This window comes from Manihot esculenta, chromosome 10 (genome assembly GCF_001659605.2).
Source record: "Manihot esculenta cultivar AM560-2 chromosome 10, M.esculenta_v8, whole genome shotgun sequence".
In the NCBI taxonomy this organism is placed as follows: Eukaryota; Viridiplantae; Streptophyta; class Magnoliopsida; order Malpighiales; family Euphorbiaceae; genus Manihot; species Manihot esculenta.
In genome coordinates this window covers 3,985,488-4,009,757 of record NC_035170.2, presented here as the reverse complement: position 1 = coordinate 4,009,757, position 24,270 = coordinate 3,985,488, and the positions used below count along the sequence as shown (strand labels likewise).

Below are 24,270 nucleotides of genomic sequence, written 5' to 3'. Positions count from 1 at the left end.
TGAATCAAACACCACCATTTCATTCCAAATCCACCATAGTTACAACAAAAGCTCAAAATCAGATCAAACCCATTGAATTACTTACAAATAACCACACACCCACAAACACCTAAAGCTAAAGAAACACAATTTCTTGACAGCAAGACTTTCAATCCAATAAAACTAAAAGCCCTAACCACCAAATCCATAAAGGGTCCTGCCTTGTCTCTTCAAGGCATACACCACATCCATGGCTGTAACAGTCTTGCGCCGGGCGTGTTCTGTGTAGGTCACAGCATCTCTGATCACATTCTCAAGGAAGATCTTCAGTACTCCACGGGTCTCTTCATAGATCAAACCACTGATACGTTTCACACCACCTCTGCGAGCCAATCGACGAATGGCTGGCTTTGTGATTCCTTGAATGTTATCTCGAAGGACCTTGCGGTGACGCTTGGCTCCTCCTTTTCCCAAGCCCTTGCCTCCCTTGCCACGCCCAGACATTTTTGTTTAGAAACTGGATCTGTAAATTTGATTCAATGGATTAGTTAAAACTAAATGAAACCCAAGAAATCTATGATTGAACTCTTCCATCTGATAGTTTTTTACTTCCCAATTGCATTAAAAAAACATTATTTAAGCTCTTTTTTTTTTCCGATACTTTCTCCTCTGCCAAACAACCACCACAGTAGGAAAAGAGTAATATTTTTCTTTCAAAATAAAAGGAGGAAAACCAACAGCTGCTTATTGGTTCTGATATTTTACTCAGAACTCCAAATTATTAGTTAAAAGTGAAGCAAGCCAAGCAACAGCCAGAGGATAACAACCACTTTAACCAAAATTAGCAACAGAGTTCCGATAACAATGAAACCCTAATCTACATACAACCTCAAAAAACAAATTCACAAAATACTAACGGAATTTACAAAATCACCGAACGGAAATTCTTTAAATTGGATGAAAATTTACAAAACCTAATAAATTTGAACCACAATCAAAATCTTGTTTAAGACTAATAACAGAAACTAAAAGAAGACCCAATTTTAGTCTTGTTAAAACAAAAACATAACAAATTAATTAAAAACAATAGAAGGCCATGAACAGAAAAAGGAATAGATCATAGAAGCAAAGGGACAATGAAAACAGAGAGGGGGAGAGGGAAAGGTGAAGAACCTGATATGGAGAAACTTGAGGATAGAATCAAATAAGAGAGATTAAGAGCTTGCTCGATCCGGTGAGGAAGCCAGAGAATGGCACCGAGGCATTTATACAAAGTTTCGAGGCGGGACACTTTGTTGCGGATCCGTGCCTGAAGTTTTAAGGAGAAATATGGACCGCTATTTTTCTATTGGACGGTCACGATTTCGATTCTGTAAGCAATGCGGATTGATGGCGTGGCAAACTGGTACGCAGCCCATTGCCCAAGCTGGGAAATGGGACTGCAGTTGGCTCCCTTTCTGAAAGCTACTTTTTTTTTTCATAATATTATCTATCCTTTATTACGGTAAAACTGAGTAGTTAATTTTTTTATTTTAAAAAATATATTAATACATTAAATTTTCAAGTAATTCCTCCCGTCGATTTTAAGGATTAAATATTTTATTATTTAATTTATATATTTAAAAAGTATATATTAATTAGTTTTTTAATTTTATAAAATATTTATTAATTAATTTTTTTATATTAAAAAATTTTAAACTGTTAAAAAATTTATTATTTAATTTTAATAAACTGAACTAATTAATTTTTTAAATTTAAAAAATATATTATTTTTTAAATTCAAAAAATATATTATTTTTTAAATTCAAAAAATATATTATTTTTTAATATTTTTAAAAATTTAAAAATTAATTTTTTATTAATTTAACTATTAGATATTATAAATAAAATTAAATACTTTTAATATAAAAAAATTAATTAATAAATTTTTAAAATTACATACACTAAATAATAAAACGCTTATTAATTGAATTTAATAAATAGATTGATTAGTAAATTTATTAAAATTAAAAAATTAATTAAAATTTTTTTATAATATAAAAATTAAATAATAATTTTTTAAAATTTTTATAATATTTAATAATTAAAATTAATATAATAATTAATTAGTAGATTTTTTAAAATATTAATAATAATTTTTTTTAAACAGGAGTTTTTCATGATACATAAATTAAATAATAAATGTTCTTTTTAAAAACAAATTACCTTTGGTTTGAAAAAAATTTATAAATAACTATGTTAAATTTAATCTTAAACATTTTATAACTCAAAAATTATATTTATTTAATAAAATAATTTATATTTAAAAAATATTTTTAATAAAATAATTTATTTTTTATTATTTAAAAAATAAAATACACTACAAATTTATATATAAATTTATTTTTCTTTAGAAGAAAAAAGTCATTTTGTTAAAGTAATTTATTTTTTTATTTTATTAAAAAAATATTTTATTTTTACTAATGTTCTTAAATATCTTAAATATTAAAAAATAAAAATATTATTTTAAAAAATATTTTTTGTGAAATAAACATACTCTAATATTTTAAATTTTCATTTATAATTATAATAACAACGTTAAACATACTTAAATATTTCAACTTTTAAAGGTACATAATTCCTCCTTTGAAATAAGAATTTTATAAAAATTTAATTTAATTGAATTCTTTTTTTATAATTTATGATATGAGTTTCTCTAAAGTGATAGTTGAGTGCCACAATAAAGAAGCAGTGGATCTGATTAACTCCCACTACAAAGACAAGGGCTCAGGAACCACTCACTTCCTTGCAATCCATAGTCATGGCTTTAAGGATATTTGAGATATGGGTACTGAGTTTTGGGCTGAGAGTGCAATGGGTTTTTGGATTTGAGATATGGGTTCGGCTGCGTTTTGTATTTGAAGGTTTGAATTAATTTTAACCTTAAAATCCATTATTATAATAGGCTCAAAAAATAAATATAAATATAAATATTTAATTAATAATTACTAAACTAACTTTTGTAGCAAGAAAAATAGAATTATATAATAATTTTTCAGTCAAGCTAGATTGAGAATTTAATTTTATGAATAAAATAAATATTTTATTCCTTTGTGAAAGCTATGAATAGAATTAATTTTGGCAAGAATTGCTCCATTGTGAAAGCTGCTATACCAAGTTAGTTATATTTTTATTCCTTTTCCATTTCAAGTTTCATTACTATCCGTTAGTGCTAACTCTGACCCTTACCGTAGGAAAGAGGACACATGTGAAAGAAGCTAGCAAGCTTGTGGGGTGGAACTAAATGGAGGCCGCAATTCAAGTGATCCAAATTCACTTGCCATTTTGAAGTTATGACTATTAAATGAGTTCATCAATATAACGGGAATGCAAAATACATAAATTGCTGGAATAATATTTATCATGAAATATATAATCACTTTATTATCTTAATTAGAAATAGAGAAGTTGAGCCGTAGATATGAAGGTGATGTTATATATATAAAAAAAAATTATTATAAACTATGCTGATATATGCAACAGTTTTACACCACGGTCAAATTCTAAAGCCAAATTACACAATTTATACTTTTTTTTTTTGAATCAAACACAATTTATACTATCATTTACCTTCTCTTGTTCTTGCTTCCCAGCAACAAAGCCAAGTAAAATAGAATTCTGAACAAGAATCCCCAAGCCACTGTCACCCACAAGCAATTCCATTTGCTTAGATCTGTTATCCCTTCTTGCTTCAGTATGTCTGATCCTGTAGTTACGCAGGTGGAGCTGCTTATGTTCATCGCCAATGTAGTGCTCAGTGTTTGAAGCAATTTCTCTTTCACTGAACTGGGCAATGATCCAAATGGAGTATTGTCGAAAACTTGAACGCCTCTTACAAAACACTTGGTGGGATCTTGAAATTCATTTTGCAACACTGCTTCGTAGGGGTATTTCACAAGAGACATGTAATGAAACCAAATCCAATAAGGTGGGATTCTATCACGGTTGATGAAGAAGCCACTGAAGAGAAGGAAATAGGCTAAGATTGCCACAACTATAATGTAACCGAGCATAACATGAGGAACGACGCCGGATAGAAATGTAACGAACGAGCTTCCAGCCCAGAAGGAGGCAAAGATGATTAAGAAATAGAACAAGAAACCAGAGAATCCTCCGTCGAGTCCCACACTCCAAAATGTAATGGCAGCTAAGGAAAATGAGAGGAAAATCAATGAAGGTAATGAAACCAGCGCATGAGATAGCACGTATGAGGATCTTCTGTAAGCATTGTAAGCAGTTTCTCTCATGAAAATGTAACTTTCTTGGAGGAAAACTGGAAGAGCATCTGCACAAGTGTAGAATGTGGTGGACATGGCAAATGCGAAAAATCCTAGTCTTTCTTTAACCCCTCTTGGTGAATCATCTAGATGCCAAAACACGGTAGCTAAAATGAACCCTGTAATCGAAAGTGAAGCAAATCGAGTTCCAAACAATTCCGGCATTCTTCTTGAATTGATCACTGATCTTTTCGATAAAACTGCCATTTCAATCCAAATTGGGTTGGCAAATGTGGGCACTGTTGAATTTGAGGCTGCGTCATTGTTCGTAGCTCCGGAGACCAACTTCCCTTTTGAAATGCTTGCGCTTATTGCTTCTTTCAGCGACAATCCATGGCGGTCTGGTTCAGTATTTGGAGTATGCTTCATGTTCTGCCATGATTTGCTGAACTCCACCAAGCTTTTAGTTCCTCCTGGAGACCCTTCAAGTTCCCTAATGAGGTCCAATGCAAACTCTGTCCGGTTCTCGTTTTCAGGTATCGGATGACCAAAATCGGCGAAGAACGACGGCAGATGCATCGGAGGTCCACTGTAAACGGTTTGGCCACGTGACAGAAATATCAACCGATCAAGCAAACCAAGAATCCGATAACTCGGCTGGTGTACGGACATGATCACTATACTCCCAGTCTGTGCTATCCTCTGCAAAACCTTCACCACCATAAACGCACTGGTAGAGTCCAAACCTGACGTCGGTTCATCTAAAAACAGTAAAATCGGATCATGGATTATATCTATTCCAATAGAAACACGGCGTCTTTCTCCTCCAGAGACCCCTCGGTGGCCTTCGTCTCCGATGACTGTATTAGCTGCGTTTCGCAGTCCTAACTGATCGATGAGAGTTTGGACTCGCATTTTCTTCTTCGATTTTGATAAACTTCTCGGCAGCCGGAATTCGGCGGAGAACATTAACGTTTCTTGGACGGTGAGCATCGGGTACAGCAAATCGTCTTGCATCACGTAAGCTGATATCACTTTCAACATCCGTGACTCCAAACCTTCGCCGTTTAATTTTATTGTCCCTTTCAGTCTCCCCTTCGCTATCCGGTTCGCTAATGCGTCGATAAGCGTGGATTTTCCCGATCCACTAGCTCCAAGCACAGCTAAAATCTCACCGTCGCGAGCCTCACCGGAGATGTCACTGAGTAGAGTCTTCGTTGTAGTGAATATACTTTCTCCAACAGCTGGCTCCGCAGAGGTGACAGGTCCAAGGTGATGGTGGCGACGCCGATTGAGTATACCCGATAACGTAATTTTCTGGCGGACTTTGACGTTGTAGGTCAGATTATTGAACGAGAGAATGAAAGGAATAGACCTAGGCGCCTCCGTATTTGTATCAGCGAGTTCAAGCACTTGGTGAACCGGCGTTTCACTTCCATCACCAGTAGTTTCTCTCCGAACATCACCAACGCGATTAAACATCTGGACAAGAGAGGGAGACGCGCCGTTATCGGCACGTGAGGAAAGGTGATGAAGCTCCATAGCCTGAGTATAAAACGGCGACGTATCTTTATTGGTAGAGAATTTATCCGCGACAACGCGAGACATAATAATATTTTATAAGGAAGGGAAGAGCGTGTTTATCGATCAGAGAGATCCTAGAAAGAGTGAGAGTAACGTTGACGGCGTGAAGGAGGTTGGAGTTGGAGAAGCATACGCTGCGCTGGTATAACGGGAATGGGGAAACAGCGTTAAAGACGAGAAGTGTGGAGGAGGAGGAGGTTGGTTCCACATTTTTGCGACTTATATAGGAAAAAGCGCACAATAACGTGAATTATTGGATTTTTTTTTCTTTTTTAAAAAAAAAATTATATAATTAGCTTGGATTAAAGGGAACTGCAGTATCTAAGTCATTGTTTCTTTTTATTTTTTTAACGGTAAAACGCGGAGGAAGAAGGAGGTAAAATTGTCTTGAGAAATATTAACATACTCCGTTCAAAAAAAGAGAAACATTAAGTAATTATTTAATATTTTTTTATTTTATTAATTAAAAAATATTTATTATATTTTTCATTAATTAATTATTAATACTTTGTAAGAAAAAGGCCTAGTAAACTGTTTGTATATACGTACACTTTTTATTGGAGAAAAGGGGGTAGTGTGATGTCGTATTTGCGTGACTTTGATCAGTCGAAATGACACGTGGCAAAATGGTTTTGAGACTGTATTATTGTGTTTTTCCCTTTCTAAATTTTTTAAAATAAAATTACATTTTAATTCTTTATTTTTTAATATAACTAATAAATTAATTCTATATTTTTAAAATTTAATATCTCTACTCATATATTTAATATAAAGGTAAATATATTTAAATAAATTTAAAATATTTTAAATTTTATTCATTTAATTTTTAATTTTTATTTTTTTAAAAAAATTAAATATTTAAATCTTTATATAATTTATTTAATCAAATAAAAAATTTTCTATTTATTATTTTATTGATGAATTGATTAAAAAGAATAAATATTTTAAATTATTTATTTATATTTAATTTGTTTAAAAAATAAAAGTTTAAAAAATAAAAAATAATACATATTTAAATTTAAAAAATAAAAGTCTAAAGAATAAAAAGTAATATATATTTAAATTAAATGTATTATAACTGTTATTATATTATAAATTCATATACATCTAATGAAAATAAAGAATGGAAAAATCTCTATTGAAATCATTTTATCCTCTTATTTTAAAATTATTCACTCCAATTATAATAAAAGGAGAAGATTATCTTTTACCTCCATGCTATAATTACTCTAAAATCATCAAAATATTATCTCAGTTAAAATTTGAACACGAGATAACAAGAAGATATTTGCAAAATTTAATATATTTAAATTTCAACTCAAAAAAATTAGATATATCAAAACCGTTTAAATTTGATTAGGGTAATTATTTTATAATTCAAAAACGTGCTCAATCCGGTAAATATTATCTGTCTATCAAACTTTATCCAAATCTCTTTATTCTTTTAAATTAATAATTCGTTATAGCAATAGCAACGATCATCATTTCATCTTATATACATATTTTTTTTATTTTTTTAATGAATTTATATTTTTTATTAATAAAATTTTTTTAATATAATAAAAAATAATTTTAATTATTTTTAAAAATATAAATTTAGCCATTATAAAACCATTAATAATTAGTAAATCTATAAATTTATTTACTACGTCTTTAGAAATACTGGCTAAATGATATTTCTTTTCATATTTTAAATACTTTATACAGTACTCGATAAGTGATTAAGTGTTTTTTTAATAGTTTTAGTATTTATAGGATTAACCGTATTTAAAGGTTTGAATTCTTATGTCTTAAATATTTTATATAAAAAATAATTTATTTTATAATATTTTAAAAAAATGAGATCTTTCCTGATAATAAATTTTAATAATAAATAATAATAATAAGTTTCTAATAGAATTTAAGTATTCTAGACAACTAAACAAAAATGAGAATTATATTTTGAATTCCTTTTTTCAGAAAAAAAAAAAATCAAAGGTGGAGTGAAAAGGCTTGAGGGATTTTTTTTATTTTATATTTCTTTTTATATTATTATTATTATTTTATATATTAGTATATAATTATATTAGTATATAAGGCAAGAAAAATAATCTAACGTAATAGATACATGCATCCAAATTCATAACTTTGAATTAAGAAATTAATTATTGAATTTTATAGTATATAAAAATTAAATTATTTATGTATTAATTTAAAAAAATTAAAAATATATATTAATTAATTTTAACTATTAAATATTTTACTATTTAATCAATATAATATACAAAAATTCATTAGATAATCTTTTAATTTTATAAAAACTTATACTAATTAATTATTTTATATTAAGTATATTTTTTAAAAAAAAATTTATAATATTTAACGGTTAAATTAATATATAAATTATTTAATATACTTTTTAAAATTTAACCGTTAAATTAATATATAAATTATTTAGTATACGTTTTTAAATTTAACAGTTAAATTAGGCTTTGGGATGGTAATTAGTACGATACCAACTGAAATCATTTTATTTCAATCGGAACTTATTAATATTTTTAATACTCAACATTTTAAAGTTAATTATTATTATTTTTTTTTGAATCAAGAAAAACTTTATTTATCTTGTAAAATAATAATCCAAGAGACAATCAGGAATGTCAATCCAAATCTTGAATCTAACATGATTAATAGACTCTCTAGCTAATAAATGGGCGGCTCTATTTTCTGAACACCGTACCCAACAAACATGAATGTTACCCTGAGACCGCATAACATCTTTGCAATCAGAAACAACTAATCCAAACTCTGAAAAGTCATCTAGAGGAGAGCGAATAGCCAAGGTTAAGGATTGATTATCCGTAAAAATACAACCCGCCTGAAGAAAACAATCTCTAGCATAAGATAAACATTGACGCAAGGCCAAAGTTTCAGCAATAACAGGTTGCCCACCCCCTCATAGAAACCCGAAATTGCAATGGAAAACAAGCCTTCCAAGTCCTCAAATACTGCTGCAAAACCGAACAAATCGGAATAATATTCAAATATATTTAATTTATGTATTTTAATTAATATTTTATATAAAAAATATTTTATTAATAATTTTTATTTTAAAAAATAATATTTTTTTTTTTTGAAATAACTTTTAAAAATATTTAAATTTTAATTTTAGAATGAACATATATAAAACGAATTATGAATTAAAAAATATATTTTATATTAAATTAATTATTGATACAAAATTCAATATTTTATATATAAAATTTAAATTCATTACAAATACAAATTTTTAAATTTAATTACATAAAATATAAACTTATTTTAATATAATTCAATCGAATCGAATACTCAAAAATATTATATACTTCTCATCAACAGTTACATGCAGTTCTATTACCATTCAATTCTTTTTAAAGTGAGTTACGTAAATATAAATAAGAATGGCTAACGTCTGGCTCATACCTTATCCGTTGAGAGCACAGAAGATGCATGATATAATGCAGGAAATGAGATGGAGACTTAAACTTTGTTGTATATAGAAATATATTGGAGCTCACTGTGGCCAAGTGGGTATGGCGGCCTGGAATTTTTCTGGCTTATCTAAGAGTATTTAGGTAATTATTCTTAAAATCTAAATAAATAAATAAATAATTACAATCAAATTTAAACTACGAAAAAACTAATTAATTATTCAATCAATTTTGAAATATATATTAATTAATTAATTAATTAATATTTTTCTATTTAATTTTTATAATTTAAAAAAAATTAATTAATTAATCTTTTGTGGCGAGAACCATGTACTGAAAATGCTTTACCAATTCTATTCCATCATTAAGAAAATTGTTATGCCATCAATATAAATATCATATAATTATACTACATAAATCTTAGTCTAACTCCTAAATTTATTTTTCTAAATTGTTATATTTATAGAGGTTTCATCCCTCTCCTAAGATCTATTTTAGACGCCTCTTCCCAAATCTTGTACTATCCGAGAGTCACCTGCAACCTTTGCATATATTAGAATATCTGTTCGTGATTTAAATTATTGAGGTTTATTTCGTTAATCAGTGAAAACGTATTTTTTTTATTATCAAGAGTAGAGAAAACTATGACTCCTTCGTTAGTAACGATGTTAACAGATGCTTTAGAACTTCCGGTCATTTTGAAAGTGTGATAAGATGATAAAAAATCAGTCCTATCCAAGTAAATAAAGGAGATTTAATGAATTTTTTAGCAAAGGAATCAAATCACGTTACTGAAAATAAAATGATGATGTAATCGAAACGGTGTTGTGACGTGATTGATAAAATCTGCAAGGAATAGAATGTGAGCTGATAGGTGTTTACGGCATATATTTCGACGCTCAAGTCAGTATATTAGAGAAGATGAAGAATTTATGAGTATTTGCGTGTTGGAATAGCGTACTTTTATTTCTGCAGATAATTTTTTTTTACCATGTAAGAGATTATGATGAGTATGGTATTTTTCAGATAATCCGGTAGGTAATTCGGCGGCTATTTAAGTGAAAATCTGCAATCACAAGTACAATAGAGATATACAAGGCTATATTTGATGATAGTGATTTCGTACCGAGACTTGTATTGTCAAGGGAGGAACCAGCCTTATAGTGATAACGCGTATGCTGAATTACTCGTATCTTTTTTACCTCATAATGGATCGCGTTCTTGATTTCTGAACTATTGCCCTGTAATTTTATTTTATGATGACAACTTATGGCTCAGGTTGTTGTGATGTAACATCATTTATTTTTTATTATTTAATTTTAATTTAAAAAATAAAATTTATTAGTAAATTTATATATAAATTTTAATAAGAATTTTAAAGTATAGAAAACAATTTATTTTTTCTTTAATTAAAAAATATTTTTTATTAATTAAAATTTTTAACTATTTTAAATATTAAAAATATAAATATATTTTTAATATTTAAAATAGTTAAAAATTTTAATTAATAAAAAATATTATATATTTTTCAAAAAAATATAAAAAATATTTTCTATAAAATAAATAAAGACTTAATCTCTCCTATTGCAGTTAAAATAAATTGAATTAAAGAGTTTTAATTTTATAAAATATAAAAATATTTCAATTATATAATTTTAAAAAAAAAACGAATTTGTGAATTTTTTAAAAATTTAAAAATTTAATAGTAATTCTCCCATTAAAAATCAGGTCAAAGTAGTGGAGGACTTGGATTTTTCTTTTTTCTTTTTTTTAATAAAGTATTTATAAGTAAACTGTTAAATTTTCTTTGAGTGTGAAGTTTTGAAAATTGTGGTGGACTGACTAATGAGTGATGCTTCTTTCTATGACGATGACAATTATTTTATGGACTGAGAATTTTTACTCACCTTAGAAAGTGATGATAAAGATGTATTTAATTAAATATATCAAAATAAATTTTGATATTTTCATTTATAAAAAATTAAAAATAATTAATTAATAATTTACTTATAATGAATAAATCTAAAATGTTATCATTACAGAAAAGAAAAATCAGAGCAGTGGACTTGGAATTTCTGGGTCTTTGTAACAAACAAGATGATAAAGCAAGACCACGCTCAGGATGAGTGGTTGTGTTTATGCAAGCATTACTCTTTTTCTTTTTTTTTAAACTTCAACCTTTTTATTAATTTTAATTACTTAATATTTAAAATTTACTGATTTATCAATCCATTCGAATAAGATATATTTATTAAAAATATTTTATGATCAGAATTTAAATTTAATATTATAATTTTAATTATTTAATATTTTATGATTAATATTTTAAAAGTGTAATTCAATATTTTTTTATTTCAAGTAAAATTAAAAATTTAATTCTTATAAATAGAATAAATATTCACTCAAAATATTTTGTATTTTTATAAAACACATGTATAATTATAATTAGCCATTTTGATCTTCATCTTACAAATGGTTTTATTTAGATATTTGAAAATTTGTAATAAAATATAATGTAATTAGATTTTCTATCTCACACATATTTACTTTTTTTTATAAATATTATAGTTGAAGAACTTGTAAATTTACTATTTTTAAAACTCACTAATAGTTTCAAAAATTAAAATATATAATATTAAAAATAAAAAGTAAAATTTAATTAATTTTTACAATAATTAATTTTATTTTTAAAATTAAAAATAAAAGTAAAATTATGTTTTAAAAAATAAAGTTTATTAATGGAAACTTATTTTTTTTTTAAAGATAAACTTATTATCACCTTGTAAATCAGAATTCATTTAGTAATTGCACGACATCGTTTAGACAATAAAATGATATTTAATATTGTCAAAAGAGAATCCTTCGATGGTGGATTCTCGTTCTTCTAGATAAGGCTCTGAGTTGAATGAATTATAGTGGTCGTGCGTAATGAGAGAGCGAAGGAGAAATTAATTACCATATTTTACCGTTAATAAATTAAGTTTTTTCTAGTAAATTATAATTTAATTTTTAATGTTCCATAAATTATAATTTAATTTTTAATTAATCTATTAATATTATATTTATATTAGTGTTTTCAGTATTTATACGACAGAAGAGTAAGATTTATTCTTTGAATTAGTCAAAATAGCATTTTTAGAAATAGTCAAATACTTCTAAAAATATTATTTTAATTGATATTTTCAGAAGCAAACCTTTTCTCTAAAAAATTTCCAGTCAAAATGGAGTTTTCATTTGACTGAAAGCTATTTTTATTAGTATTTTTCATAGCAATTTTGATTTTTATTATCATATAAATCTAAAAACACTTATTAAAAACTTGTTACATTAATGTTTTAAAGTAAGCATTAATTTTATAAATATTTTTAGACTACATTATTTTTTAAATTATTTTTAATTTATCTTATTTAAATAATAAACTCTAGATTTTTTTTTTCTACTAATTCGGTGTAGATTACATTTCACAAGGAGGGCTAGAAGTACAAAAGCCTACACAGCCCATTAACAAAGCATATAGGCAAACCAAAAATTAAGCCCACTCAAAAGCAAACCTAGCCCATTTGAGTAATCTAGAACACGCCTAGCCTAACCCCCGCACTGCCTGCACCATCGATAGCAGCACCGCCAGCAACACCATCGCACCGTCTAAGACAAAGCAACTTACAAGAAAAGAAGGGAGCTGAGCTAAATCTTGCCTGAAACAGAGCTCCAAACAGCAACAAAGCACACTACAGAATCAACCTCTCAGCTAGAGCAATAGGAGTACACAGAGGGAAAAACACAAGGCCACCCAGGGTCATCGATGAAAACCACCAGAGAAAGAAACTGATGCCACACTGGTTTCACTCTCGCAGCCATGGCGGGACCGTTCCGAGACTGACGCTCCAATGCCTATTCCACCACTCCCTCCAAAATTCCAACAGCTAACAACAGAGATAGTGTCGCCAGGCAGCAGACTCGACATGTGGGCTAAAAAATAAAGGCGAAACCAAAGGCAGACCTAAAATTCCACCACCTAAATTACAACTAAAGCAAAACCATATAATTAAATTATAAGAGTTTTTTTTTTTTTTAAAAAAAAAAGGGAACCAAATAATATTTTATAATTTACCCTACATAAAATACAATATTTAATTTCAAATGTGCCATGTAAGCTAGAATTATACTCTAAACTAAATAACTTATTAAATATTTCAACTATAATTATAATTTTATTCAATATTTAAATTTATAAAAATCATTAGTAGTAAACTAATGATATTATCAATAATTTTACGGAAATAAAAATTAATCACATAAATTACTTATTATTTTATTAATTATAAATTTTATTAATTATATTTTAAAATTTTAAAAATTAATAAATTAGATAAAAATAATTTTACCATTATTTAAAAATTTAGTGTTTAATCAGTAAATTTTAAATGTAATTAACGATAAATTAAACTATTCTTGACTAGTTAAAACAAATTATAATACCGTTAATTTATATTTAATTGATATATTTTTTACAAGACTATATGTTCATTAAATGAAAATGAATATATTTTAATTTAGATATATATGAAATAAGGCATAAATATATATTTAGTCAAACTTAAAAAAAGTCGATTAAGATTAGGATACCGACTGAGCGGATTACATTGGAATAAACGTTGTAAACGAAATCAATTCTTACATGCTAAAACATTCAAATCAAGTAATAATAAAAATTATTCTAACCAATATTGTTATTATTATCTTTAAATAAGTTCTAAAACTAAGCTTTGTAATTAAAGGTCTCGTTGGCCCATTCTTCGGTAAATATTTCAGATCAAAAGCATTACAACTTTCTCAAAATTACACCTTTTCTGAAAAACCATGTCAAATCGTCAAGTTTGACAGCAATAAAATATAAAACTTATAAGACAATTTCTACCACTTTAAAATATCTCCAAAAGCAATTTGTTAGAAATAAGTATTCAACAACTAGAGAACATCATTACACTTTATTAATAGCATATCGTAACAAAAATAAATAAATATGAACCAGATTATCTTAAATCACCTGCTACAGCCTTAGATTAGTTTCATCAAGCCGTACCTACAAGAAACACTACATTTTTAATCAAATCACACAGAAAGCAACTGTGAGCGTCAGAACTTTAACAACCTTCCTATCACAGATTGCAAAAAGGATAGAACCTAAAATTTTCTTAATGAACCATACAAATACAAGTGCGAAACAAGGTATTAGCTTTCAAAGTTACACATGATGCATTTTCCTTCTAAGCCCATTGATATAACGACTCTGATACACATGGAACTTACATAAGCTGAAACGTGACATCGAGGTAACTTGGGAACTCTGGAGTCTCGACCGCCAAAAAGTTTTAGCTACTTTAAAAAATGAGCAAGAAATTTTAGTGAAGGAAGCCACTCACATTTGATCATCACAGAAGTTGACAGCAAGATCCCAATAGTGGCCAACACCAGCATCAGCAAACACTTTCCGAGCTGCAGCTTCAGTTACACACTCGTGTACAGAAAACCTATTAAAGCTTGGTTTTGCAACACTGCCTTGCCACACCAACACGCATTTGTTCACCGGCTTGTCGTCACTGTCATCTCCATCTTCTTCTTCATCTTCTACAGCCTCGGCCCAGTTTATGCGCCTAAGCATTAGCTTCCCATACCTCTTAATGGATTTGCTTCCACCTTCAACAACCACAACATTAATTCCTTCAGAAATCACGACGCAACCAGTTAAACGATTCTCTTGAGCATTAACATCTACTTTGAACCGGGTCTTCTTGTGAGACAGGTCATTGATTTTGTAGACAGAAACAATCGTCTCTACAATATTTGGGTCATCAAAGAGCTTTTTCTCCTTCTTCTCACGGCGCTCAGAAGGAGTGAGCTTGCGTGCAATATTCCTGTCAATATGAGCTTGTTCACGCTCAGCAGCTGCACTGCGGATTTCCTTCTCAAGTTTCGTAGGATCCTGTGTAGCTTCAGAGCCAAGAACTTTCATTAAATTGCTCATTTTGACTTTAGGTTTTGGGGGTTCAATCAAGCCTTGCCTAATCATCTCCTGTCTATCCTTTTCCCGAGCCAAACGACGTTGAGTACGGAGCTTCTTCTGCTCTTTTTTTGTTAGCTTCAAAGGCTGAGGTGGTGGAGGAGCTGGTTCAGCAGGGGGCTCGATGGGACGTGGGTGTTCTACATAGATTGTGATCTTCTCCATTTTCAACTTCTCAGTTATATCACCATCATCAATGTCACTATAAGTTCCACTAGGCAGAAGAGGTACATCCCTGAAATTCAGCAGCCATAACCAGATTAAAGTCTTGCCAACAACAAACACATGAAGGAGTTAAGAAACAAGGGCCAAAAAATGAGGAACCTAGTAAAAAACACTGTCAAATACTTGATCAGTTTCATTCAAAATGGGCCAAATGAACATAGAAAGCCAGACCTCCAAGACATTGGACTCAAACTAGTCCTAATCCTCAAAGGATATTGACTCCCAAGGAAAAATATAAGGAATAATATTATCCTAAATCAAAAAGCCTCAACATGAGGCTTCATAGCAAAATAAGGACTCCTAAAGACATCTAGCCAACCTATTCCAGCAGAAGTAGACATTATTAGAATACCATGCATAAATTTAAACTATAAGGTCCTTGGGTGCTCAACTTGACTTGTATCAAGTATACTTGACTGCATCACAGGCCCTCGTAAAGTATGAGGGCCTATTTAAAGAACCAGATTGTGCAACGCAAATATTAGAACAATCATGGTCAACTACCATGAAAAGTGTGAATAAAATTAATCATATTCCTAAGAAAAATAAGAATCTAAACTTACCACCACTCAATTTCAGGAATTGGCTCCTTGGTCTTTTCTTTAATTATAACCCTCACTGATACCTCTATCAAATTGGGATTTATATCAGGAGCTGCTTTTGCCTTTGCATGTAATGCTTGTCTCGCCTTCATATCTTTTGCCCTTTCTTCTCCAAATTGACTCTGCAATTATCACATGAAAAAACAATAAAAATAGGTAAACAGAATATGAAGTGATAAAGAAAGTGTAAAGAGGTAATAAGAAGTACCTTCAATTTCATCATTTCAGCTTCCTTCGACCACTTCCCTTCCTCTACAAACTGGAAACTCATCCGTTTGGGCCTCAAAAGCTTATTCTTATTTATCCCCATGCTTTGATCAAAGTGAGGATTCGATTCAGGATCCACTTCCAATTCAGGTTTAAGAATCTGAAATGCATCCTTTTTCTGCTTGTTGATGTTAACCTATAAAGTTTATGGCGATAATGACAGGTGAAATCAATAGCAAATAATACAGCATTGACAAATATAAACCTAATCAGTGTTAACATCAAAATTTTAAAGGTCAAACAAACCTTTAGGGTGCTAAGGTTGCTTGGTTTAGTCACATTCACTACATTTCCATGTTCATCTATTTCACGACCAAGTGCATCTATACGAAGAACAGGGGCTTTCGTAGGTTTCTGTGGTACAGAAACTTCTGCTGGCACCTGGCCAGGGAACAAGTTTATAAGAGGAGCAAACTCAGGATCCTGCCGGAATCCCATTTTAGCAGCAAGCTCCTGAGCACGTTTAACAGCTTCAATATTTGGTATGCTAGCAAGCCCAGGAAGAGATTCCATGCCACTCGCAGGTGGCTTCCCAGCAGCCAATGTACTTGACAATGTCCCTGCTGAAACAGCAGTGAATGTGGGTGGATTGACCCCCTGTACTCCTCCAGTAATAGACGACTGTACTTTCAGCTCCTCCTTTACAAGAGATGATGCCCTATTATCTGAACTTGAGCTAGCACCCTTGCTCAACTACATTAACAGATTAAGAAAAAGTTAATGTTTAATTGGGATAAAGAAAAGACAACAGTGAATGCAACTTGAAAGGAGAGTTATTCTTTCCACAAATAACAAAATAAATGTACCATAATCAGGACTTACTAGAGGTATCTTTTTCAGCTTCTCGGACAGTTCCTTCTGCATTTGTAAAGCCTTTTTAGCTTTTGCTAAAGCATCAAGGGATAGACTTCCACTCTTCCCAGCAGCTGAAGATGCCCCATCTGTACTAGATTTTCCAGGAACCTCATGAGATCTGGTAATACTAACTCCCCTATTTTCATTTGTGTTTGAAATTGAAGATACCTTGATAGGAAGAGGATGAACAGATCCCATAGGACTCTCAGGCAAAAAGCTCGATGGCTTAGTGAATGATTCCAGGGCAGCACCCTAAAAGAACAGACAATTACATTAGCATGTAAACACATAAACCCACCAAGTATCAGAATAAGAAAAAGTGAATGGAGATCATGACAAAAACGTAGGAAGGGAAAGAGCACAACAGACACAAAAAACTGAAACAGAAATCATTAATCTTATAAGAAAAAGGAAATAATCATAAACAACGCTCAGCATGTTAAACTCAAAGGCCACAACATAGAAGCTAGGCAAATAACTAGTTAACAACAATTAATAGGAAGCAAACTTTCTAGATGAGAAAATCCTAACAAAAATTTCTAAATAGGGCCAAAACCTAAATTTCCTAAATAAAAATTATAACAATCAATAACTAAATCAAAACCATCCCTACAAATTAATCTTCCTTAATTGCATCAGAAATATTATGAACTATATGAATGAATACGCAACATGATTAAAAAAAAAACAATCGAATATAATATTCTACATTATTAAAAAACCCAGGAATCCCATGTCCTGTGGAGTTCCATTAACAGAAGACCTAAATAACATGAAAAACTCCATCATAACTAATGCCAATGACACGAAAACATCTTTTAAAATGAATACAAAATTATTGCATCCTAGGGAAATAAAAATTCCCTGTACCGTTTTAGTTTTTTGTTTTAAATAAAAACCTAGATAACGCATGGCTAACTACCATTGGCACAAAAATTTAAAATCTTCAAGTGATCACAGTAATTAACCTCAAATATAGTAGTCATCTAATAACAGAAGAATGCATAAAAAAACACACTATCCTTTTCAATAAACCAAAAAGTGAATAATATACAATTAGAAACCACGCAATATCAATACACAATTTTCATTACCATATTACCTACATTTACATAGTATACAATAACAATTCAAGTAAACAAGAATAATAAGGTATTAGAAAAGTAAACACACGAAATAGTGATATTCAAGCTGTAACATATACAGATAATCCATTTCAAACAGATGCAAGCTCTTTGTAAAATAAAAATAAGAAAGCAGAACCACCCAAACTCGGCATATGCATCAAATAAATCACAACAAACATAAAAGGAACTTTCTGCCAGTGTAGTTTTCAAAAGCCAAAAGAAGAAAAAAATGAAATCACAAACCTCACATGCCACAAGCCAATTCAAGCACACTACCACAAGCCAATTCAACCAAACAAAAAAAAAAAGCAACAAGAGAAGGAGAAAAGTTAGAAACGCAACTCAATCTCCCATGTCTACTCTCCCAAAAAGTCCAATTCAAACGATCCAAAGGCATACCAATATAAAATTACTTTCCCCAGTACCTTAGCATAAACAAAAACATTTTGTGTCATAAACACAGAACAGCAACTGAATATTTAAAAGATATATATTAATAATTAAAACGCAAATCAAGGATGAAATAATGGCAAAACTCGAAGTGAAAGAACTCACATTGTCAGTAGCATTGACTCCATTGGCAGTACTACCGCTAATTGGCTCATCATTCACTTCTTGTTTCGCATTAATCAAACTTGATTCCATTCTCTTAGCATTTTCAATACTGATATTATTGTCATTCTCATCAGTACTATCCTCTTCTTTCACTTTATCCTCAAATCTTTTCCTCTCTCTCTTCTCTTCTGAAACCCTAGCCCTCTTTGCCCTCTCAACAACCCTATCCTCGTCATCTCCTCTTTCTTTTCTCTTCCTTCTAGCTTCATACTCCAAATCCTCACTATCATACGACATCTCTCCATTTGCTTCTCTCTCGCGTCCATCTCTGTTCCCTTCTCCATCTTCTCTCAGATCGTAGGACCTCTCACGAGACCGCTCTCGGTCCTCGCGCCTTAACGAGGGGGATTTCTTATTGCTTCGCGGTTCGTGAGAGCGCTCAAGCGCCTCCCTACTCCCCTCCCTATCCTCTCTCGGCTCGTACGATCGTTCCCGCTTCAGTTCGCGGTCTCTAGAGCTCTCCCGATCCTCACGCCTTGACGACTTGTAATAGTCGCGATGGCTTTCCCGGTCCGATCGATGGTGACGGTGGAGAGAATCAGACTCCCGATGTTTATCATCTCGGTCCCTATCTCGGGATCGGTGTTTGTGGTCCCGCTCCCGGACCCGGTGGTCTTTGGTGGAGTCACGGTCGCGGTCTTCTCGGGAGCGTTTGGAAGATTTATCCTTGTTAGAGGATCTATCCATGGTTAGGGTTTTGATCAGTGCTATCCTTCACCGTTTTCTCTCTCTATTTTCCTATCTCCCCGGTTTAGAGAGAGCGGGAACGGAGCAGAGCACAGCAGAGCGCCGCAGTAAGGAAGATTTTTAACATATATGTTGTATTTGAAAATTTATTATTCAATCCAATATTATGAATAACTCGCTAATTTATCCCTCAACTAATATTAAAACGTTTTTAATATTTTAAAATAATATTCATTCAATTAATTTTAAGTGTTAAGTGTTATATTATTTTATTTTTATAGTGTAAAAAAAATTATTTATTAATTTTTTAATTTTATAAAAATATTAATTAATTTCTATATATTTATGATATTTTAAATTTTTTATAATATTTAATAATTAATATGAAAAGAATTAATTATTATATTTTTTAAAACATCAAACACATTTTAATATATATTTAAAATTATAGAATTAATTAATAAATTTTTTTATAATATATTTTAAATAATAATTTTGTTTTCTTATTTTAAGAGCAAGTCAGACTTTTGGATTATATATTGGTCCAACTAGGAGTGCAGTGAAAGAAAAGAAAAATTAGAATATAAATAAGTTAAATTTGATAAAAACTGGACAGATGTCTAGGCGAAATTAAAGCTTGCTTTAAGTTTGTTTAGTAAATGAGTTGGAGATTGAATATATTTTTAAATTTATTTAGCAAATTTTTATAATATCAACTTATTAAAACTCTAAACTTTGACTTTTTTTTTTTCAATTTCATGAATGTGTTATCAATTTTTAAGTTCTTTTATAATATTCGGCTGATTATATATTATCAATTTTTATATTTTTAGTTGTTTTAAAATTAATATTCACTAGACTATAATAATAAATAAATTAATTATAATTAAATAATATATATTAATTAAAAATATAATAAATAATTAAGACAAATCATAATATATTATCTGAATCCAATAGAATAGGGTTTTACAAGGGTTTTGGTATTGAAAAATAAAACTTTTACTTTCTGGGGAGGGGATTCCCCTTTTATCCATTTCGCTATGCTTGCTGGTGACGTGTAAAGGCCTCTCCATGATTGGGACACGCGTCTCTGACATACAGATTCGGGCGTACGAGGGTATCAACCGCCTGCTCCATGCGTAACGGCCTCTGATTCTGCTCGTGCGTACGCTCGAGCGGATCTGCTAGGCTGTCTGAGTATGGCTCTGGATACTGGGCTGGGCCGAGAGTCGGGCCGGACGCTGAGACTGAGAGGAAAGGGCCTGCTGGTTGCGGACTGGGCCGATCTGAGCGAAGAAGCTTGGTTGAGCCCGGCCTTGAAGGTTGAATGAGCCAGGCTTGTTGTGCATATCAGGTGCGTGGGCCTCTACGTTATGGGCCTTTGGCTGTGGTCAAGCCCCTGATCTGGGGTGAAGAAATCCAGCGATCATCAATTGCCCCTTCACCTTCTCGGTAGTTATTGCTCCCACTGCCGAGGGGGTGAATATCAAGAACCATTATGACCGCGCCTGTTCGTGTTCAGGTGCCTTAATAATATCCTTTCATCTTTCTGTCGTTGTGCAGTTTCCGAATCCTATCTGCTCTTTCCCCTTTCTGGCTTTTCTCCATTCTTCGTGTTCTTTGTTGTCTTTGCTTTCCTGTCATCATTGTCTGGACATGTCCTTTTTTTCCTTTTCCATGAATATCGTTTAAAATTCTGACGCCGTTAGCTTAGAGTCTAGCATAGCTCTGTTCCGTGCTAAGGCCTCAGGATCCGGGTATATATCAACGCTAACTTTTCTTCATTCTCAAATCCTCTGCTGGAACAAGAGGTTCTTCCTTTCCGTTTCTCTGTCTACTTCTTTCCTCCAGCGAGATTGTTCTGTTTTATCTGCAAAGGATCCATTTGACGCCTTCTTCAAACGGAATGAGGTGAGCTTGAGTTTGTATTGCTTTGTTGCCCCAGAGGTTTGTTTTAATCTTGCTTTTATCATCTTGATGGAGAATTGTTTCTGACTTGTCTCTGTTTTGACACTTTTTGCAGTACCTGAGATAAGAATGGGTCATTTCAAAATTCTTGAAAATTTGATGTTACCTCTAAGGAGTCTGGACGGTGCTTTGGAGATCCTTCTGGTAGGGCGGCCGATGGGTGGGACTATTCGGCAAGCTGCTGAGACTGCTTTACCCAGATCGTCTGGCCGGCCTCCTCCTCTGCTTGTTGTCCGGGCTCCAAAGAGGTTCCAGGCTGTTGGGGAGTTTGCTCTAACTTTGCCTTTCCTCAAGAGGGAGAAAAAAATTTCTCCGATGCCCCTGTTATCTTCCTTTGATATAAATGGAAGTGGCGAGAAAGATCAGCTTATTGTTTCCTTCAGTGTGGGATGCTTACGTTATGAGGGACTGAGATCAGCTGCACTCAGTCAAGTCTCCAGCGATTTCTTCGAATGTATGCTTTGTGATCTCTTCGGTGCCGTAACTCGAAGACTTATGTTTTTCATGTGTGGTGCACGGCCGGCATATAATATCTGAGCTTGTCCGAATGTACCGTGCATCACACTTGGGTAACCGAACGTTTGCCTAGGGGAACAGTGAGAAATGCTTATGGGAATCAACTTGTTCAGTTCCCCTATAATAACGAGACAGAGCTCAGCCGACCTGTAGAGCTCGCTTTCCATACTAGGATAGTCCCCGGATGTAATACCCGGCTCAAGTCCGGCATCGGAATTCCTGTAGTCCGGTGGAATCTCGGGTGTCGGAACCCTCGAGAAGGGTAATGCCTATGTTTTCCAAAGTATTTTCACTTGTTTTCATGTTTTGAAGTGTGCAAAGACTTGAGTTTTGAAAGAAAAGCAACAAGGGAGAAATGCAAAGGTTCGGCCGCCGAAGGTCACTTTCGGCCGCCGAACATTGCATGGTTGCGGCTTCACGTTCGGCTGCCGAAGGTGGTCTGGCCAGCCACCTATAAAAGGGCCAAGGGTCGGTGGAAGGAGGTTATTTCTCCTCCACTTGCAGCCAGAGGTGAGTTTCAGCCTCTCCTACGTTGACTTTCATGTTTTCCATGATTTTCATCAAATCTTTCAAGAGTTTTAAGAGTTTTGATGATTTATGAAGGTTTTGAGCAAACGAAGCAAGTTTTGAAGCTTGGAGCTTTGGAAGAGCTTTTCTTCATATCTCCACGTTAGGATCCTCCATCCTCAAGTTGTGTAAGAGGTAAGTGAAGATCCTGAGCTTCTTTGATGATTTTGAAAGGTTTTATGAAGTTTGTATGGGTAGTGTGCATGTTTAGGTTTAGGTGAGGTTTTTGGTGATTTGTGGTGTTCTAGCATGATTAAGTGTTATGTGCTATGTTTGTTTGGGGTTTTAGGGTAGTTTTAGACCCCTTTGTGCATATATATGTGTATATGCTAGTTGGGAGTAGTTGTTATGCATGTTGGTAGGTTTTTGGGCAAAGTTTGCATGAAACAGAGCAGGGTTCTGTCCTTCGGGCAAAACCAGGTTCGGCCGCCGAAGGAAGGTTCGGCCGCCGAACCCCTTGTGGAGGCAGTTCGGCTGCCAAAGGTTGCCCCCGAAAGCTAGGCTTTCGGTTTAGAAAGAGACTTTCGGTCGCCGAAAGAGGGAGTTCGGCCGCCGAAAGTGTGTGAGTTTCGTCTCTGGAGTAGGGTTTCGGCCGCCGAACCTGCCGCCGAAAGTGCCCTGTCCAGCTTTCTTTTGCATGTTTTATGTGATGGTTTGAGGATTGTTTAGAGGGGTTTTGGGGAGTTTCGTAGAGATGTTCTTAAGTGCGTTTAGTCCCTCATTTGAGTCCACCTGTGTAGGTACGGACCAGAGGAATCAGGGACATCAGCAGTGAGTCCAGAGTCAGAACCTGCAGAGTCAGTTCAGAGAGAACTACAGGTGAGTGGAAATTAACTTAATGTTTTAATATGAGAACTGATATTTTATCATGCTTCATGCATCATGAATATGCTATAGGGTGAGTGCATTAGTGTACACGAAGATGATGCATTGCATTTATCCTTGTACTTGGCATTGCTCCTTGTACATTGCTTATGTGAGACGGCACGGACTTCGTGAGGATTCATTAGCCCTCAGAGGAAAGACCTGGAACAGCCCTACGGGGACCAGGCACATATACATAAAGACCTGGAACAGCCCTACGGGGACCAGGCACATGGTACTTAGGTACCCCAGATGAGATAGAGGGAGTTTTGATCCGTCCGGCCGAGGTGATGTGATTCTGTGTTGCATTCCATGAGAGCATGTTTTATCACCTGTTATTTACCTATTCTACTCACTGGGCTATCGTAGCTCATCCCTCTCCCCTAACTTCAGTTGTGCAGGTTCAGAGGTCAGAGAAAACTCAGCAGGGTACAGAAAGAGTACAGAGTTTTGTAATAGCTAGTGTGGACATGTATTTGTACAGAGATAATGTATATGTACAGTGTAGAATGGTGCTTGATTTATAAGACTTGTAATCCCTTTGTGGAGTCACATGATCAGTTTATGTATGTTTTTTTATTGTTGTATGTTTATGAGCAAACCAGGCTTAACATTATGAGATTGATCCGCCTAGGGCCATGAGGA

The 24,270-nt window shown here is 32.4% G+C and overlaps 3 protein-coding genes across 4 annotated transcripts; all 3 read right to left on the bottom strand.

The window, feature by feature from the left end:
* LOC110624140 (histone H4) lies at positions 1-1,210 on the bottom strand. The gene is made up of 2 exons (XM_021769247.2): positions 1,153-1,210; positions 1-502 (listed from the first exon to the last, which is right to left on the bottom strand). The coding sequence occupies exon 2, from the start codon at positions 481-483 to the stop codon at positions 172-174; it is 312 nt and encodes a 103-aa protein (XP_021624939.1). The 5' UTR covers positions 484-502; positions 1,153-1,210; the 3' UTR covers positions 1-171.
* Positions 1,211-3,381: 2,171 nt separating this feature from the next.
* On the bottom strand, positions 3,382-6,023 carry LOC110624567 (ABC transporter G family member 1). Its single transcript, XM_021769763.2, has 2 exons — positions 3,573-6,023; positions 3,382-3,541 (listed from the first exon to the last, which is right to left on the bottom strand). The coding sequence occupies exon 1, from the start codon at positions 5,841-5,843 to the stop codon at positions 3,585-3,587; it is 2,259 nt and encodes a 752-aa protein (XP_021625455.1). The 5' UTR covers positions 5,844-6,023; the 3' UTR covers positions 3,382-3,541; positions 3,573-3,584.
* Positions 6,024-14,237: 8,214 nt separating this feature from the next.
* LOC110624733 (protein RDM16) lies at positions 14,238-19,829 on the bottom strand. Of its 2 annotated transcripts, XM_043961054.1 has the most exons (8): positions 18,961-19,206; positions 17,447-17,530; positions 17,246-17,364; positions 16,670-17,116; positions 16,365-16,559; positions 16,118-16,278; positions 14,692-15,564; positions 14,238-14,351 (listed from the first exon to the last, which is right to left on the bottom strand). In XM_043961054.1, the coding sequence occupies exons 3-8, from the start codon at positions 17,285-17,287 to the stop codon at positions 14,327-14,329; spliced, it is 1,743 nt and encodes a 580-aa protein (XP_043816989.1). In that variant the 5' UTR covers positions 17,288-17,364; positions 17,447-17,530; positions 18,961-19,206; the 3' UTR covers positions 14,238-14,326. The 2 variants fall into 2 exon arrangements, with proteins under 2 accessions (XP_043816989.1, XP_021625695.1); XM_021770003.2 differs by having other exon boundaries at positions 17,246-17,530; positions 18,961-19,829.
* Positions 19,830-24,270: the final 4,441 nt, after the last annotated feature.

What these genes read in the sequence shown, in the direction of transcription:
- LOC110624140 (XM_021769247.2), bottom strand. Translation starts at nt 483, where the DNA reads ATGTCTGGGCGTGGCAAGGGAGGCAAGGGCTTGGGAAAAGGAGGAGCC.
- LOC110624733 (XM_021770003.2), bottom strand. Translation starts at nt 19,707, where the DNA reads ATGGATAGATCCTCTAACAAGGATAAATCTTCCAAACGCTCCCGAGAA. An exon ending in AGCTGAAAAAGATACCTCTA is followed by an intron (nt 17,117 to 17,245) that starts GTAAGTCCTGAT and finishes CTGTTAATGTAG; the next exon opens with TTGAGCAAGGGTGCTAGCTC. An exon ending in AACTTCTGTGATGATCAAAT is followed by an intron (nt 14,352 to 14,691) that starts GTGAGTGGCTTC and finishes TGTTTCTTGTAG; the next exon opens with GTACGGCTTGATGAAACTAA.
- LOC110624567 (XM_021769763.2), bottom strand. Translation starts at nt 5,843, where the DNA reads ATGTCTCGCGTTGTCGCGGATAAATTCTCTACCAATAAAGATACGTCG.